This window comes from Amphiprion ocellaris, chromosome 17 (assembly GCF_022539595.1).
Source record: "Amphiprion ocellaris isolate individual 3 ecotype Okinawa chromosome 17, ASM2253959v1, whole genome shotgun sequence".
NCBI classification, from domain to species: Eukaryota; Metazoa; Chordata; class Actinopteri; family Pomacentridae; genus Amphiprion; species Amphiprion ocellaris.
Genome location: NC_072782.1, coordinates 8,720,890 through 8,738,265, shown reverse-complemented (window position 1 = coordinate 8,738,265; position 17,376 = coordinate 8,720,890). Strand labels below are relative to the sequence as shown.

At 42.1% G+C, this 17,376-nt stretch overlaps 2 protein-coding genes across 3 annotated transcripts in view; one reads left to right on the top strand and one right to left on the bottom strand.

The window, feature by feature from the left end:
* The first annotated feature begins 658 nt into the window (after positions 1-658).
* Positions 659-13,802, top strand: rab14l (RAB14, member RAS oncogene family, like). The gene is made up of 8 exons (XM_023284835.3): positions 659-809; positions 5,305-5,363; positions 6,974-7,027; positions 7,650-7,827; positions 8,838-8,904; positions 10,650-10,737; positions 11,130-11,160; positions 11,274-13,802. The coding sequence occupies exons 2-8, from the start codon at positions 5,312-5,314 to the stop codon at positions 11,449-11,451; spliced, it is 648 nt and encodes a 215-aa protein (XP_023140603.1). The 5' UTR covers positions 659-809; positions 5,305-5,311; the 3' UTR covers positions 11,452-13,802.
* A 117-nt stretch (positions 13,803-13,919) lies between these two features.
* Positions 13,920-17,376, bottom strand: part of abl1 (c-abl oncogene 1, non-receptor tyrosine kinase) — a 36,822-nt gene continuing 33,365 nt past the window's right edge. For both annotated transcript variants that reach the window (XM_023284823.3, XM_023284825.3), the window contains one exon: positions 13,920-17,326. In XM_023284823.3, coding sequence (XP_023140591.2) covers positions 15,642-17,326 — 1,685 coding nt within the window. In that variant the 3' untranslated portion in view covers positions 13,920-15,641. The remainder of the gene's footprint in view (positions 17,327-17,376) is intronic.

Here is a 17,376-nt window from a genome sequence, read left to right as displayed (position 1 = left end):
TATGTGCCATGACTATCTCAGCTGAATCAAAAGAACACAATCAAAACAAGTTTTGAATGAGCTTATTTTATCATTGCTTAGCTAATTAGAAGGTGGTTGTTATTAAATTCGGATGGTTATTTAGTTGACATTTTAGTGATATCCATTCATTTTTTTAATTAATAAGTGATTGTTTCCATAATAAATAATTCTGAAATTTGCAACAACATGATCATAATGAACATAAAAAAATTATTATTTTTTTTTACTTTTAATAAAAATGTATGCAAGATATATCCCTCAATAATATATTGATCCTACTGCTTTATTTTTATAAGGGCCTCACAGAGTAGTTGTTGCCAAGGCAACTAATTTCTAGGCCATACAATCTCCAAGGCTAAATTCACATTTCAGAATCAGGTCAAGCAGGTGCAGCTAATTAAATACCCGAATGTTCCGTCCTGTAATCTCCAAATTTCACCTGAGTGATGATTTCACATCAGACACTCGGCATCAAGTGGCACAAATCCGAATTACTTTAATAACGCCTGCGGGCACACTGCTATGTCAACAAACCAGCACAGTGTGGGTGAACACACCTGACAAGGTGGCTGCTTTGGACCGAACAGTGCTTACTATTGGTGCACAAACCGCAAATCGCCGCATACGAGGCTCTTTGTCCCAGAAGCCCATTGTATAGAGCGGAGGAAACCCTGTGCCGTGAGCAGCCATCTTGGACAGACAGATCATACTTGAGCCAGGATAACCTGCATACCTCCTCTGAATTCTGAACAGCTCCACAACACACAGCTCAAAAGACTTAATTTCTGGTAAGGACAGAAAATAATGAATGCTTGAACACACTCTCACACACCTAATAAACGTAGAGACACTAATATTTGAATTGTGAGACAGTTGGAACTGCTTAGCTACCCTGTGTTTGCCAGGAGTTAGCTTAGTGGAAAGCTAGCGACGCTAGCTAAGAGATGGCTAACGCTAGGTTGGTGTCCATCGTTTGGTTCCAGGAATATGAGATAATACACACTAAACAGTCAGAGAATACAACTATAGGCGACACACGGTTTGGTCAGCTTGGGTAAACAAGATATTTTAGCTACGTGCCTGCCATTAGCCGATAAACTAGCCTGCTGCAGCTATCGCTAACTGTCGTTCGTTTGGTGTATGGTGACTTTTGTGAAATTAAGCTCAGCTCAAATTTGTTTTCTAGCCTGGTTATGTTAAATAATGGCATTGACACGATGGTTTGTGTGCTGATGGAGGCAGCTGATTTGGGTGTTGTGATTTATGGGGGTTTGTTGTCAAGATGCATCCGTTGATGTCAGCAAGCAGGTAACTAGCTAACGCAAACTTGGCTGTCAAAACAGCCAATTTAGGGCCGCGAGTTTTATCAGATACGATCATCTAGCTAGCTAACCAAGTCAGTGTCGGATTTTATTTCCCCCTCCTCGTAGTAACGCTATTGGCATGTTGTGTTAACTAGTAGAAGAGAATTAACCAAACCGACTCTGTCATTTTGCCGGTGGTTAAGCTAACGGTAAGCTAGTCACCGTGGTAAGGAAACAGGCATGACGTTACAGTGTCAAATTATAGAGTTAACATGAGACACTCCTGTCGGATTTGTTGTTGGATTTGATCCTCCTTTTTACCACTTGTTTCCTGTCTGGAAGTGGCTGTAATATTGTAAATATCTGTAGTGCATTGTTGCACATATGAGCCAAAACTAATTCCTTAGCTAATGTTGTGTTAGCCTCCTCTTTGCTTTGGCTTTTCTAAACTACACGTGTATAACATGAAAACTGAATTTAGTGACAAAATTGACCATTAATGTGTCGAAGTGTTACAAATCTGCACAGATCTACCGTTATCAATCCTAAAATGCTGCATCATTCTATTTATTGTGCCAGGTTTGTGTATTAGCAGGTTTAATCTTACAGTACTATTACTGTATTACTTGTTGTTCTTTTGTGTTGGTCTTGTTAAATCCTGCAATCACCATCATTTTATTTTATCATTCATGTGTGTGTAGTGTCATGTTGCGGTCATGCTTGTAAATAACAGTGATGATAACTGATTTTATTGTTTTTATAGCTTGTAGAGTCACATGATTTAAATAGTGGGCCCTGACATGACAGTGAGAGTGGGACTACACAGTGTATGTGTCACGGTTTCTTGAGAAACAAAGTTTGATTTATATGCAAGACCCTTATCCTCTCTCGTTAGGTGTGGCTGTTAAAAAGGAGGAAAGGCAATGCTGCTGTTTTTTCTGGAGAAAGATTCAGTGTGTTGGGGAGTAACTGAGAAGTGCTGAGGCTGCAGTGTGGTCACATGGGCTTGACTCGCCTTCTCCTTGATGGATATTCATGGGGTTTATTTCTACGTCATGCGCTCGATAGGCTGAAAATGGGGTTGAGCATCACAACTGAAACACACTATTTTCTTCTCTTGCTGGAGATAGCTACTTTAATAGATTAGCTCCCCATCACACTGGGGATAGAGGGGCCACATGAGGGTCATGTGACAAGAAGCAGCCTAGAAAAAGGCCATAAAACGCTAAGTTGGGAGTTTAAAGGAAGTTGTGTGATCGGCTCATGGTTTCTTTTTCATCTTTAAACTGGAATACCAAATCAGCGTGTGGAACAGTACAATTCCATGCACTTCTTTTCGTCATACCACTCAGGATAATCGGACTGCTATGATGAAACTGATTCCAAAATAGGAATTGCTCATGCAACATTATAGGGTAAACAGCCTTTTAGTGGCAAGTCTACATTTGCCATGCTTGTGATATCAGAGTTGATCATATTTTCTAACAATGTAATATAGTAGTTTCCCTTTATAGCATGTCCAGTTGTAAGTAGCAAGTTCATACGGACTGCTTTTAGCTTCAGTTACCTAGTTGTTGTTAGCCAAAGTAATTACAAAATCTCAGATCAAGTTGCAGAGTTTGTGCAGCACTATTAAGTGTGAGCCAAGTGTTTTCTTGGGCCACTAGCAACAACACTGTCACAGATTGCACTGGTGGCGGTGTAAGTTGTTTCCACACCGTCAAATTATAACATTCAAAAGCTTTTTCTCTTTTGGGAATGTATTTTTTTTTAATATAAGTTATCTTAATTTTATTTTTTTCTTAAATGTATTTTAGCATCATTTGACATTTCACTAAAATATATTATTCTATCGTGATGTTTAAGGCCTCAGATTTTCAGTATTTTTGTCACCCAACACTGTCTATTTAAGATAAGGTTTACGTGGCACTTCTATTAATATATACCCCAACTAAGCAGAGTTGTAGGTCCTCTTAATTTCCTGTCCAGTCAACAGACGTCTCTGGCAGTCTATATTTTCCCTATTTACTCAGTTTACTTGTTATGCTACTGCTCCTTCTTATTCCTGTTTCTAGGGTCCTTTTTCTGTTTATTTGCTTGCTCTATTTCCGGTCTTTCTCTCTTTATCTTCCCTTATCACACCCCATCCACATTTCTTGTGTTTGTGTCAGCATTAATCTGGCCAGTCAGACATGGTCACTGAAATGCAGATGTGGAAGTATGAGCATAGCACCAGCACTGGGCTTTGATGTGGCACAGTGATTTCAGTTCCAAAGAACTGCTTTGACTGCAGAGCTTCAGATTAGTGAGAAGCTCTTGTTTAAGGCAGAAAGACTGTATTTGCTAGGGACATAGAACCCATCAGGCTGTTGAATGATTATGCTTTTGATTAAGTCTGAATTATTTATTTCTCCTGAGCAGCACCTCGATGCAAAATTATGAAGCAGCCTTAATTCACCACCACCATAAAATAGCCTTGACGGCATTATACGAGGTCCATTTTATGTAGAAATTGATCTTGAGAAATACCGCACATTTTGTGAAGAGTCTGTACTGATGTCATACCTGACAAAATAATTTATTTATGAAAAGATCTCTGCAAGTTCAAAAAGAGCACCTCTTCATCGCTGTGCAGCCTGTGTATTTGTGTAAAAGCTCTTCTGGACTAGCAGTGGTGATACCGTGTGGTAAATCTGAGGAATTTCCCTGCATGTGTTGTCAGTGTGCTGTGAATTGAATGTAAACAATGAAGCATCATCACGGACAAGATAGGTGTAAGTGCTATTTTTAGCTCTGAGCTTATGATGCTGGAGGTATTCTTGTGAACATCCAGTGGCATTAAAATTAGCCAGCATCACTGTTTCTCTAATATTATGAGAAGTGAGAGAGTGCAGACGACAGGATAACATGCTTCCTTCTATAGAAATATGACTTACTGACCACCGAAGAGCATTCTTCACTCCTACGTGTTGAAAAGCTCCGTCGTCTCACTTGTTTTGCTGATCTAAGGCTATTGTGACTATTAATATTGTAAGCACTCATTTGTGATTGTCTGAAATGAAGATGTCGCAGGCAAATCTGCATACAGTATAGATTAAACAGATGTTTGTCATGTTACTAGTCTTGGATTTATACTCATTTTGACTTTGTCTTGTCATGTTGTAAAATTGGACATATGGTGCAGTCAGTATGTTACAATGGCTTTGGATAAAGTAAGACTGTTTGCAGGTGTTGCTGGTGATTGCGAATCACTCCTTTTACCTCAGCGACTGTCTATATAAACAGGGAAAATGCAGCGATCTGTTGGACACTGTGAACTATCCACAATATCCGACACACTTGATTTTGCTTTTCCTCCAGCCAAGTGAATTTTGGTGCAGAATGTGAAAGGTGGCATGAGTTTCATACTCTAAAATATTCCTAATGCTTTTATGTGATGTCTGCCATCTCAAGCTTTGGAGACAACCATAACAATTTGGCACTACATCACCTGTTAGTTTGTATTATAGGTGGAGGGCTGGATGCTCTCCAGGGTTAAATTGAGTAATGTTGACTCGCATATGGAATACGAATTAGATTTAGACTCCACTAAGAGATTAATTTTCGTTACTTTTGTTGTAGTAACAATAAAAGTAAGCTTAATGCTGATACATTCTTCAAATTGTGGCTCTTACTGGACATCAGCAAACACACCTCTAACTCCATCTCATTAAATGGGAAAAAGATTGAAGTCGCTGAAAGTCTTCACTGACACTTGCATGACCAATTATATTAAAGGATGTACAGAACTTGCTGTGTTTGCATTTACAACCACACATGCTCAATCTTAATTCGGTTTTCTTGTCTTTTGTGTTCATTGCATAGAGTGTTAATAAATTGATTTGTGTATAAACTCTTAAAAGACATTGTTCTTTTCCTTGCTCATAACATTACCCTTTAAAGTTTAAATGGTTAACTGCTCCTTTTTTCTCTCTTTCAGAGCCACAATGGCCACCGCACCGTACAACTACTCCTACATTTTCAAATACATCATTATTGGTAAGTGAATGCTAGGAGATGAGATGCATAATCTATCGAATATTGAAACAGATAACTGACTATGGATTGTGAATCACACATTTTCCAAAGTGCTCTTATGGAGCCGTCCACTTTTAAATTTACCTTTAGGTTACTTTAGGCATTTGCCAACTAGCAAAAAAAGAAAGCAAAGATGCTTGTTCTGTACTCATGTAGGATGTGTGTTAATGTCAACTGCTGCTACAACACTCAGTTTTAAATATCCAGTTTTATTATATCATGTTGAAAAGCTGTTAAACCCAGCAGCTGGAGTCAAAACAGGCATGCAGCACGGTCTAATGCCAGGCGCATAACGAGAGCCGGTAAAGAGGCAGACAGAGGTGTTAAAATCTTTATGGATTTATTGACGGTCCAATGGCCCACTAATGTAGCATCCAGTAGGCTACATCATTGTGGCTAAGTGTTGTTTTAAGCTTTAAGGTAGGCTCCTATAGTTTCAGTAATCACATCAGGCTATGACACATCCAATATTACCACCTCATTGAGCAGTAATGCCTTCATATCAGTGTTTCCCAAGTCAGTGTGAAAAGCACATCGGATGATGTCAAAAACTAATATACAATTAAATTTATTGTAGACTAATTTGATCATCAATATCAGTATGGTTGCATCCTGAGTGAACGCCAAAGACCGCAGGTATGGAGACTCTAGTGAGCAGTATCGATAAAGTTGTGGGAGCAGTTTACGACTCGTACATATATTTCCTCCCCTACAGTACAAGGTCTAAAGAACCTTATGGCATCAATCCATGTCTTTTTTTTTATGGAGATCTTATGCAGTTTGTTCAGTTAGAAATAACTTGATATATTTTGAGCTACTGTGTTTCCTAACATGAGACATCCAAATAGACATGTTGCTGCTTTTTACTTTTTTTTTTTTTTATCTATACACATTTATAGAGTCATATAAACACGTACGCTCACAGCTCTGAGTTGTTTATCCTCATGTCAAGCTTTAAAATGCACCGCCTCAAAACTTAATGCTCAGCTTGGATCTTCGGAGGCTGATGAATAAGTCAGAGGGAGCAGCCATGAGAGACATGGGCGCATGGTTTACTTTTGCCCGTTGCTTTTTTTCATCATCTAGAACAGGGAAGAAAATGTTCACTGATAAGATCTACTTTATTCATCCTGGAGGAAATTATTTTGCCAGAGTGATAGAAGTTTTTAAGATACTGATTCTTGGAGTTGTAGCACTGTTGTTGATAATCACTGTGTTTAGTCAAAAGTACTGTTTTTCTCAATATTATGTAGCGTTAACGCAGATAAATCTGTATATTTTTGTTGCTTGTAACATTGAGATGCAAAGAAATACGCTGGAGTTGCAGATGAGGACATCAAGAAACATGATAAACACATCTATTATTGACAAAAGAGGACCATACATATTAACTCGCTCTCTTTTGCTCTGTTCCTCTTCGTCTCTCGTAAATCAACATGAAATTTTAAGTATTGTTGCTGCTCACTGCTACACGATGCATGGTGGCAACACAGCAGACTCAAATAGAGAATTGTTGTTTTTTTGTTATTTCCTAGTTTAACCTGAGCTTCTCTCCATGTCTCTCTCCACAGGGGACATGGGGGTAGGGAAGTCATGTTTGCTTCACCAGTTCACAGAAAAGAAATGTAAGTACTGCCCTGATTTTGACTCCTTTTCATCTGTGCCCGCGCCTCAGTGCATGTAAGGCTGCCAGGTTCAACTGGAGTGCCTAAATCGCTTTAGATTTCTTTTTACGCCAGCGGAAGTCAGCGGCATAGAAGTGGAGTGTGAGCTCAACAGTGAGAGTCTCTTCTTCTGTCTACGAGCCAGCTGCAGCCTCCCATTACCATTCAGCTCAGTTTTGTTTAGCGCTACTATTAACGAGCCAGATGCTGTGTTGCTCATTCACTTGTCCATGATCACATCCTGCCTATACTCACACATACACACTGAGATTTGAAGATACTTTCTGGGTGTTTATACTTTCGATGTAGACAATTCAATGACTCTAAAGACTGTTATTAATTATTGATGCAACTGCTGCTGCCTTACAGTTGAAATGAGGTGTGAGAGACTGTACACATAAGCTACAGCCTAAAGCTAGGAAAAAAATTTAACTTAGTGTCACAAGAACTACATTTTTTTTCCAGCTTGAAAGTTTACAATGCTATTTGTAGCAATACCAAAACAACAATATCAGGCAACAGTGGAATTTATTGACATCAAGAGTCAAATTGAATTTCCTGTATCCTCACTTCCTCTCCCCAGTCATGGCAGACTGCCCTCATACAATTGGCGTGGAGTTTGGTACAAGGATAATCGAGGTGAGTGGGCAGAAGATCAAGCTGCAGATTTGGGACACAGCAGGACAAGAGCGTTTCAGGGCCGTCACCCGCTCCTACTACCGTGGAGCTGCAGGGGCACTTATGGTCTACGACATCACCAGGTACAGGATGCTTTTTATGTGTTAATATACAGTAGGTTTCAACCTGACAGCAAAGCTTTCATGTTGCACAAGATGGCTATGTAGCACGTTTCAAAAAACATATAAGCCATGGTAAGTTAAGTAAAAGCAACAGACTACCTCCTGAACAAATACGAAGAGTTTGTTCTACAGCTTGCGTGCAACCTTCTTGCCCAAACTGTCAGGGTTATGCCAAACAAATACAGTTCAATGTGTGGAATGTCTGTCCAAACTGCACTCAACTCCAATATGGGTCCCTAGGGATAGAGAAACAGTGCTTAGCTGGAAAAACTAACATGGACTGTTAGCATCACTGTTAATGTACAGCTTCTGCTGGTCTAGTGCACAAAAATGAGAGGAGTGTTTGTACTGTCATGCATGGTTGCTGTAAATACACAGCTGATCACATCTATGTCCTGTAATTAAAGGGTGTGACTTTAAATAACTGTACTTTATATTTGCATAATGTTCCCTGTAGGTTAAGTTTTGTAAAGTGAAACATGGTCAAGTCCAGTTTAGAAGACACCGTGTGTTGATGTAATGTTTGGATAAATAGTGGGAATTCTTAGGATTGATGGTGGAGGGATGATGCGGTTGTGGGTGTAGCTTGCATAAAAACTCTCGACCAGACTCAAAGTAACTCATGCTAGGGCGGATTTGTTTACGCTTTTGGACCAGGTCCTTCTTTACTTGGATTGTTGCCCACGATGATCATCATTGGGATTGTTGATAAAATGGTGCACTTGTTGGAAAATGGAAATTCAGCTGTAACTTGGAGTATTTGGTTGGTTGAACAAAACTCTGCATTTCTTAAGCGACACCAAATCGGTTTCCACAGTTTTGAATTCATCCACAAGTCCCACATTCTTTACTCTGCGGTGATGTCCTTATTATGTTGCAGCTGCTGCCTCTATTCTGATTCCTCAAAGATGGCAGGATGTTATGTCTTTGCTGGTCGTCATAGTAACCTCTGTCCCTCTGCTGTCATGCAGGAGAAGCACGTACAACCACCTCAGCAGCTGGCTGACTGATGCCAGAAACCTCACCAACCCCAATACTGTAAGTCCACAGATTACCATCTTTTCTGTGTCGCTTTGAGCTGTACGGCCCTGCACATGGAGCATTTCCCTCTTCATATACACAGCTCCTTAGTTCTTTCAGTTGTATCCTAGTCACTTCTGCTGTTTCACTTCTCCTGTTTCTCCCTTGTCTTGTTCTCTCTCGGATCTTTGAGACCACAGAGCTCTGTTCATTTCTTAAATTGGTTTTTCCTGGTAAATGTGATTAGTTTTGATTCATCCTGCTCGCTCACAGAGTTCTGTGTTCTATCAGAGAAGTGTCCAACATAGCACTTCTATGTCATGCTTTTCATATCAGCTCAAAACTGTTTTGCTGTTAAACCAAAAGGGACTTTTATGTAAATCCAGACGCTTTTATGCACATGTATGAGTTTTGCCTGAAGCCATGTGTTGTTTTGCTAATTTTTATGGACAAATAATACCTCAAAGTAAATTCTACTACGCAATTGAGGCGATGCAATAGGCAAGTATAAGGGTGTTATTGCCCTGAGCAGTGAGTCCTCCGTTCAAATCCTGGCCTGACCATTTGCTGAATGTCAGTTGCTCCCCTGTAGTCCCCTGTCATATTTCCTGTGTCTCTGTATTGTCTCTCTCCACTGTCTTTATTAATAGTGGCACAGGATGAGGTAAATATGAATAACATTTGAAGTTTTTGTGTTTTTTCTGACACAGCTCCACTCTTAAAAGTTTCAAAGTATTAATTTTCCGTTGATCAAAGTCACAGGAGAGTTATCGCCTATGGCACCCCTTCAGAGGAATATTTTTTCCATGGTATCCCAAGCCACCCAGCCGAACCCTTACTTTATATTATTTAGCAATAATAAAGGGTCATTAACAGTCACACAGAATAAAGATTTACAGATATGCTAATGTGGTATTTCTTTCATAGTATAATAAGACAGAACCTGTCCTTACTTTTTTCTGAACAGTTGTTTTTCTTGTTTTGGCCACGTGGTGGCACTGCTGTGCCGTAATCATCAACTGGCCAAATAGTGACATCTGGCTGCTATTTATATAGTAAACATAATGAGCATACTTTGTTTCTAATCCTTTGACTGACACTGAATATAAAGACAGGTAACTAAGACTTGTGATTCCACAACAGCTTTAAAAAAAACGGGTCCTACGTTTCTTGTCAGGAGCAAATAATTTGATTTAAAAAAAATAGAACAAATATCAAGATTTCATTTGATGTTAGTCTTACATCAGTATCAGTCTGACATCAGCAGCGCTTACATTTGCACCTGTGACTTTCAAGGTGCACTCTTTTCATCACAAAGATGTTTGACACTGAGAGGCTTACAGTTAAATTTTCTCCCCAACAGATGATCATTAGTTGCTGATGCACTGAGACTGAGGACCAATAGGACAGATTCTGAAATAAAACAGAACAAAACGACATGAATTAAAAAAAAAAAAAAATCATAGTTCCATTTACTTCCACTGGAGTCACTCTCCTCCAAGAAGGAAGCTCATTACATCAGTACATTACTGGTGTAATTACTTCACAGTTGCTAGGGGCTCTGTCTAGTGTGCTCATATGTTCCTCAGCGTATCTCAATCAACTCTCCTAACAGTCAGCTCAGCAGTGTACTTGAGTCCTCCTATGTTCCATTTAGCTATTATCTCTTGGAGACTCAGAAAAGCAAAATTGCCCTGGAGAGTGTCTGCTGTCAAGGGAATTGTCTCACGCTTGCTCTGCCTGTCCTGTGTCTGTGTCTTCAGGTGATCATTCTCATAGGAAACAAAGCAGACTTGGAGGCCCAGAGGGACGTCACGTATGAGGAAGCAAAGCAGTTTGCTGAGGAAAACGGTGAGCCACACACCAAAGAGAGCAAGATAGGAAGTCAGTGAACACAGGTTTAAGCTGCAAAGACTGTTTCTCAATTTCACCGAAACAATACTCACAAGGATCCCAACAAAATGTCTAAATATTTAGAATAAAAATGAGTTTGACCCTCTGCATTCTTTTCAGACTGTTTATAATCAAGAACCTCGTGGTTGATTTGAGGAGACAAAAGTTACATCACCATCCGTTACTGGTTATGTTGTTTAGATAGTAACTTGAAGTAGGAGACTTGGGAAAAGAACTGAGAAGAGGTATTAATTGAATGTGGGGGCGAATGAGGACTTGGTATTTGAAGTATGTGAGCCTGGAACAATGTTTTAGTGACTCCGTCATCGTGTCTGTTTTATGTTGTACAGGTTTGTTGTTCCTGGAGGCCAGTGCAAAAACGTAAGTCTGCACAACTTCAGTGTTTCAGTGCCTGCAGCACATAAACTATTCCTTTGCCGACATTTTTTTAACTCTCACTTGCCTCCTCTCTCACGCTTGTGCTCCTTTTTCAGAGGTGAAAACGTCGAGGACGCTTTCCTGGAAGCTGCTAAGAAGATCTACCAGAATATCCAAGATGGCAGCCTGGACCTGAACGCCGCCGAGTCGGGGGTCCAGCATAAGCCGTCGGCCCCTCAGGGTGGCCGGCTAACCAGCGAACCACAGCCCCAGAGGGAAGGCTGCGGCTGCTAATGACCAAGCAAAAGCCCCCTTTGCCCTCCCTTCCTCGCACCCTTCCTCTGTCTGTCCTGCCCGCCCTCCCTCAACCAACCCCCTCCATCCATTCCACCACCTCCGTACGTTCATCCCTCACTGCACCAGGAGCTGCATGAGAGCGGGGCTGCGGAGCGAAGGAACGGGGGGCAAATATCAACTTGGGCCAGACTGAGCTGGGCCGTGTGGACTACATCTCTCCCTCCTCCTCCTCCTCCTCGTCCTCCTACTCCCCCTCTTCCTCTCTGCCTGTCTTGACTCCCTCTGTTGCCGTCTCACTCCTCCTCTTGAAACTCTGTCAGCGTGTCGTCGTCCCATAACTCTCCTCTTTCGCTCCCCTCCGATCCTCTCGCACCATCCAGTCTAGCTCCCCTCCATCATAGTATTGTAGACGCCACCACTCATTAAACCGGTCACTGACACTTTAGATAGATGTAATGTTCAGACGATATGATAAACCGAGACTGTTTCTTTTTTATGTTTGGTTTTATAGCTATATATGAAATGTAAACACCGCATTAAGTTTCATCCACCACCGATCAGTTCTGTAAGTCAGATCTAAATTATAATCACGGACTCCCCTTCGCCTCTCCTGCATGTTTTACGATTCCAGCATTTTACGGAGACATGCGGGTGTGATATCTCACTCCTGCTGAATCTGTGTGGGACAGTGGAGGCGATGAAGTAGTGCATCATGCAGCCACACAGGTAGAGGCTCTTAACCATGTGTCCAGGAATGTGTAGCTAAGTGAGCTTTTTCCGTGGGATTCGAAACCTGCTCGTGGCTTTTAATTCTGGTTTTTTTGCTGCTTGGCACAAAGCAAATTCCTTTGCCAGATGTGGCAATACTGATGTTCTCAGGAGAGAGAGAGAAAGAGGGGAGGGAGGGAATTTAGAAAAGAAGGAATTACCCACAAATTCCTTTTGGGTAATTCCCCAGTCTCTCTGCAGGAATATCACAGGAAGGAATACTGGGTGTTTTCCAGCTTATCTGTGTGTGTTTGTGTGTTAAGAAGGTGGACGGGCGGCTCTTTCGACTAAGTTAAAATGACACTTTAACAAAGAAAACACGTCTTTTCCGTTTTTGATGAAAAGATTCATTTAAATCAGTTTCTTTGCACCAGCTCTCCCTCTCCTCACCCACCATATCAACAGATTCTGTCTTTACCAGCATTTTCTTTGTCATTGTTTGTTGCCTTATTATAATTAATGTTATTACTCTTTAATCATTGTTTTGCTGCACTTGCTCTTCACAACTGCTGTTGGATTCACCTTGATTCAATAAATCAACTCTTTTTAGAATAATTCTTGCATTGTACTGGTAAATAACGTGAAAATAGAAGAGGTGGTTCATATGGCAAGAATATCTCAAATGGCCAAGTATCAGCAGCATGGTCCTACACCCACTTCTTGACTATTAGGGTGTAAAAACGAACTTAACACTCCTTTATCTTAATTAAACCGCACTGAAGAGCTGATTTCTTGTTCATTTGGGCAGTTGTAACTCTGCCTCCCATAATACAACACCAAGCAGCATGCCCCCCTCCACCCCCTTCCTCTGAAACATGATGAAATTGTCAAAATCAAATTGTTTCTCCTTCCTTCAAGTACGATTTTTCTGTACCATAGTGATTCCCTGATTGGACAGCTGTATATATTGCTTCTTAACTACTGGTGATGACCTCGCTACTGTACTTTGGATTTAGAAATTTATTTGGTGGCTCTGCCAAGATCTGTACAGTCGGTGTGCTAGTGGGTTGCCTGTAATTCATGCTTGGGAAATTCTGTAACATAGTTTCTATTAATAAATGTATGTAAAGGACAGACACCCCCACCCAACCACCCCCGTCTGCACACTACTGAACCTGCCGATTGGTTGAGGGGAGAGGAAGTGGATTGAGATCATGTGCAAACTAGTATTTATGTCTGCAAACCTCGATTCCTCTCATTTCTGTACGGAGTGGAGGATGGGGCACTTTTGTTGATTATCTGTTTTCTTTTTCCACCTCCATTGTTGCTCCTCTTTATGGGAGGGGCCTGCATCGCTGTCTTAACTTTTTGGGGAGTGGGGATTGGTTTGTTATTGTGGGAAGTGGGTGGGCTGGATCTTCCTTTTTCCTGTGTCCCACCTCTTTGCAGTTTGAGTGACCACTTCCTGCTTTTGTCTGTCCACAAGTACAAAAAAAAACAACGTACATATGTATAAATTTTTAAGGAGCTGTGCTAACATTTAAATGCGTTCTTGCGTGTATATGATTTTAAAATGTTGACATTTTGATTTTAATGACAAAATACTCTAGACAGAAAAATTAAATTATACATAACCTGTTGCTGTGTGTTTTGGTTTTTTATGTGATGCTCTTTCTAGTGCAGAAAATGTTGCTGCAGTAAAGGTACATTTACATGAACAGCACTTTAAAAAAAAAAAAAAAAGTACCAGACTCTAATGTATTTCAAGTAGCACAACTGCTTTGTATTTTATTGCAACAAAAATTGCACCAAGGCTAGAGGAAGAAACAAAAAGAAACATTTACACATGAAAGCAAAGTCTACAAAAATGGTGAGAAGGCTTAGACACAAAAGTAGAGTAGTGGTATGGTCGGTACAGGGGGAGGATTTTTTTTTTTTTTTTAAAAGAGCCAACGCTGAAAGTACCATGTTGAAGTCAAGGCAGCTAGCGGTTGACTTTTGTCCTCAGGCATCGCAGTCAGACGGCATATGGGATGGGACGACTACAGCACAAATACTGAGAATGTCCAAAACATGCAGATGAGAAAGGAACGTACGATGTTACAGTGGAATTTCATGGTTTCTTTTAGTCTGTAATGGTCACCCTCTCGTATATTATTTTGTGAGACGATGAGCGACACATCCATACAACATTTCAGTCCAGTGTTTCCCCCAGGATATATTTTTCTTGCTGGGGTGGAAAGGCCTCTGAAACAGCATTTAGACCATGTGACATAAAACCTCCATTCTGTCTGGCAAGAGAGGCCGTCGGAGAAACACTGTTTCAGTCTGTTACCCCTCTTAGTGGATCAAACGGCATGCTGCTGCAAGGCCAAGCTGCTACTGATGGCTTTTGTGACTGGCATGTAGAGGAAGTGGAATCAAACTTACATTAAAAAAAAAAAAGATAAAAAGGTCCAGTCTAAGGACAACATAAAACAACAGTTAGATCCACTGAGTTGCAGATCGTGCACCCTGGTCCCTCTCCAGTACAGACTGGAGACAAAGGTTGTTTTTTTTTTGGTATGGCAAACATTTAATTCCAATAAACAGCTATTCCTAACCACTTGGCACAAAACAACTCTGCCGATAGTCTTTAAGGCACTATTTATTACCAAAGTGTGCATAGAAGCAAAAAAGGTGAAGGCTAGCGGCTCGTTCTGCCTCTTTTGCTTGCTCCCGTTATTACTTTATGGCACATGGTTGCAAATACTGCAAAAAGCATCCGTACAAAACACATTTCATCACTCAGCACACAACCAATCACTGATGACACGATACAGAGACATGTAAAGTGTTGGGATGCGCTGGACAGAGGCGTTAGTTTTATAAACACTGTGTCATTCCAGAAGCTCCCTCATTCTTACAGGTGAAATGGAAAATATGAGACCAGTTGTTTATGTGTTAAAAGGCATCCTAGAACAAGATGAGGTTAAGTATTTTGTTTTTACTCATTGTCGTCAGCATCAATGAAAAAAAAATCAAACACACTAAGAGTGATGGAAACAAGTATCACAGGCCGTTTTTATACTAGTGTCAGTGATAAAGGGGGGAAAAAAACAAGCAAAAATACGTAAGACATGATCATTTCAAAAATGATTGGTGAAAAGTCATGTTGAAGAATTGGCCCCTAGCCTCATATTAAGGCCCAATGAAAGTGTTCATTCATAGTTAAGGCTTTCAATGTTGCAAACTTTCTGTCGGCATTTACATAACGTTTGCTCTGAGTCCATCCATAGTAACCACAGGCTTAGGTGTTTCAGAGTGTGCTGTAGTGTGAACCTATACTGCTTCTGCTGCTCTCAAAAAGGCTTTACCCCTCAGCTCTCCTGCATGAGCTCGGCTCCAGCCAAAGTTCATGCACATGCTTGGAAAAAAAGGGTAGTGTAACATACAGGTCATATCAGTTTTATGTCTTGGTAGTTTAAGATTTTAAGGCGCTACCTCTGAACAATGTCACTGATCTCTTTGACAGAGGACAGCAGCTTGCTGAAGTCCTGCTGTGAGTTGGAGCCCCCCGTGGCAGTGGGGCAAATTTGAAGCTCGCGCAAGCTGTTCTCCAGCTTGTTGATGGCCTCACGAAAGGCGAACTTGTTCCTCATCTGCTGGATGGAGTCCACGTAGCTCATGCAGTACTTGGACAGGTTCTTGCCGGCCTCCAGCACAGCGCTGTGGCTACCTGTTTGCTCCGAGTTGCGGCAAATGGCTGCGCGGAGCAGCTCCGTACCCTCCAGCACCATCTCGCGTGTCACAGCTGAGTTTGGGGTGCGTTCGGAGGCCTGGCGAGGTGCAGTCTTGCGGAGGGAGCATCGGGTTCTCACAAGAGGAGTGAACGCAGGGGGTGAGCTCTGATCACCAGGCGAGGTGAGGGAGGAAGACAAGCCTCCTAGGCTCTGACTGGAAGGGGAGGTGGTTACTGAAGTTGAGGACGTGGAGGTCTTTAACGGTTGAGGTTTGGAGATGGAGCCCAGGGGCAGCTTCTTGGAGCCCTCAGTGTGGGGTGAGCGGGCTTGGTCACTGGCAGCGGCTGTGTGGTGGGGGTCTGAGATGGAAGGAAGGCACTTAGCTTTGATGTCTGAGGTGGTAGATGAAGGAGAAGGGAGTTCTTGAGTGGGGCTGCGGGAGATCTTGCCCGTTTTGGCATTGGTGGGTGGCGGAGGTGGGGCCGGCTTAGGTTTCTGTAACTTTCCTCGTTCCCTGACAGAGGAGGAATCTACAGTGTGCTTGTTTCTGCGCGCCCTGCACTCGTCTCCAGCTGCCCCCAAAGCAGGAAACACGTTGGGCTTCAGAAGCTCAGCATGGAGAGCGCTGGTCCTGGAGTTCTCCAGCCCTGGAATACCGGGTCTCTTGACCACCTTAGGTGTCAAGGCCTGGGGGCTGGAACCAGGACTGGGATCAGTATCTTTGTTTAAGAAGGAAGGCGACACATCTGATGATGTGGTCAGACGTGGTGGGGGAGTCAGGGTGCCCATTCGAGGGGCATTCTCCCCTTTCTGCTCACTGGTCCTCTTTCGTGGCAGAGCTGGCTTGCCCCCGAAGGTGCCTGAGTCAAAGTGGCGCTGGCCCAGATCTCGTGGCAGCGTGACAGATTTCCATTCAGTGCCATCTGAGCCAGTGGGCAGACTAGAGGACCAGAGAAAACGCTTCGAGTTAGAAATGGATTCTTCCTCACTAGGTGGTGTTGTGGCTGCCTTGCCTCCTGGACCAGGCACCGCAGGAGCTCCCTTCTTTCGGGGGAATAAAGGTCCTGGGTAGTTAGGAGCCCCGTTTGTGATACCTCCTGCCCCATTGTTGTTAGCACTCAAGAACTTTGAGTCAAGGCCATGCGTGGTGTCATTAACAGCCAAAGATGCACCGTTGTTGAAGCTGTCACTGTCTCGAGGATCTGGAGTCGCACCCCTCCTGTCAGGATGGATGTCCATCTCTCTGAAAGAGGAGCTACGTTTGGGTGGAGCTGGTGCGTTCTTCTTCTTTTTCTTAATGAGGCTGAGAAAGCCACCGCCACGTGTCTTGTCTTTGTCTTTGGGTAGTAAGCGTTCGTCCTCATTCAGGTTGCTGTCCAGAAGGGTGCGCTCTTTCCTGGGAAGCATGGGCGATGACACGGCCGCCTCTGGCTCCACTGGGTCTAGAAAAGAGTAGAAAAGACCCAGAAAACCATCAGTGATGAAGACGAAT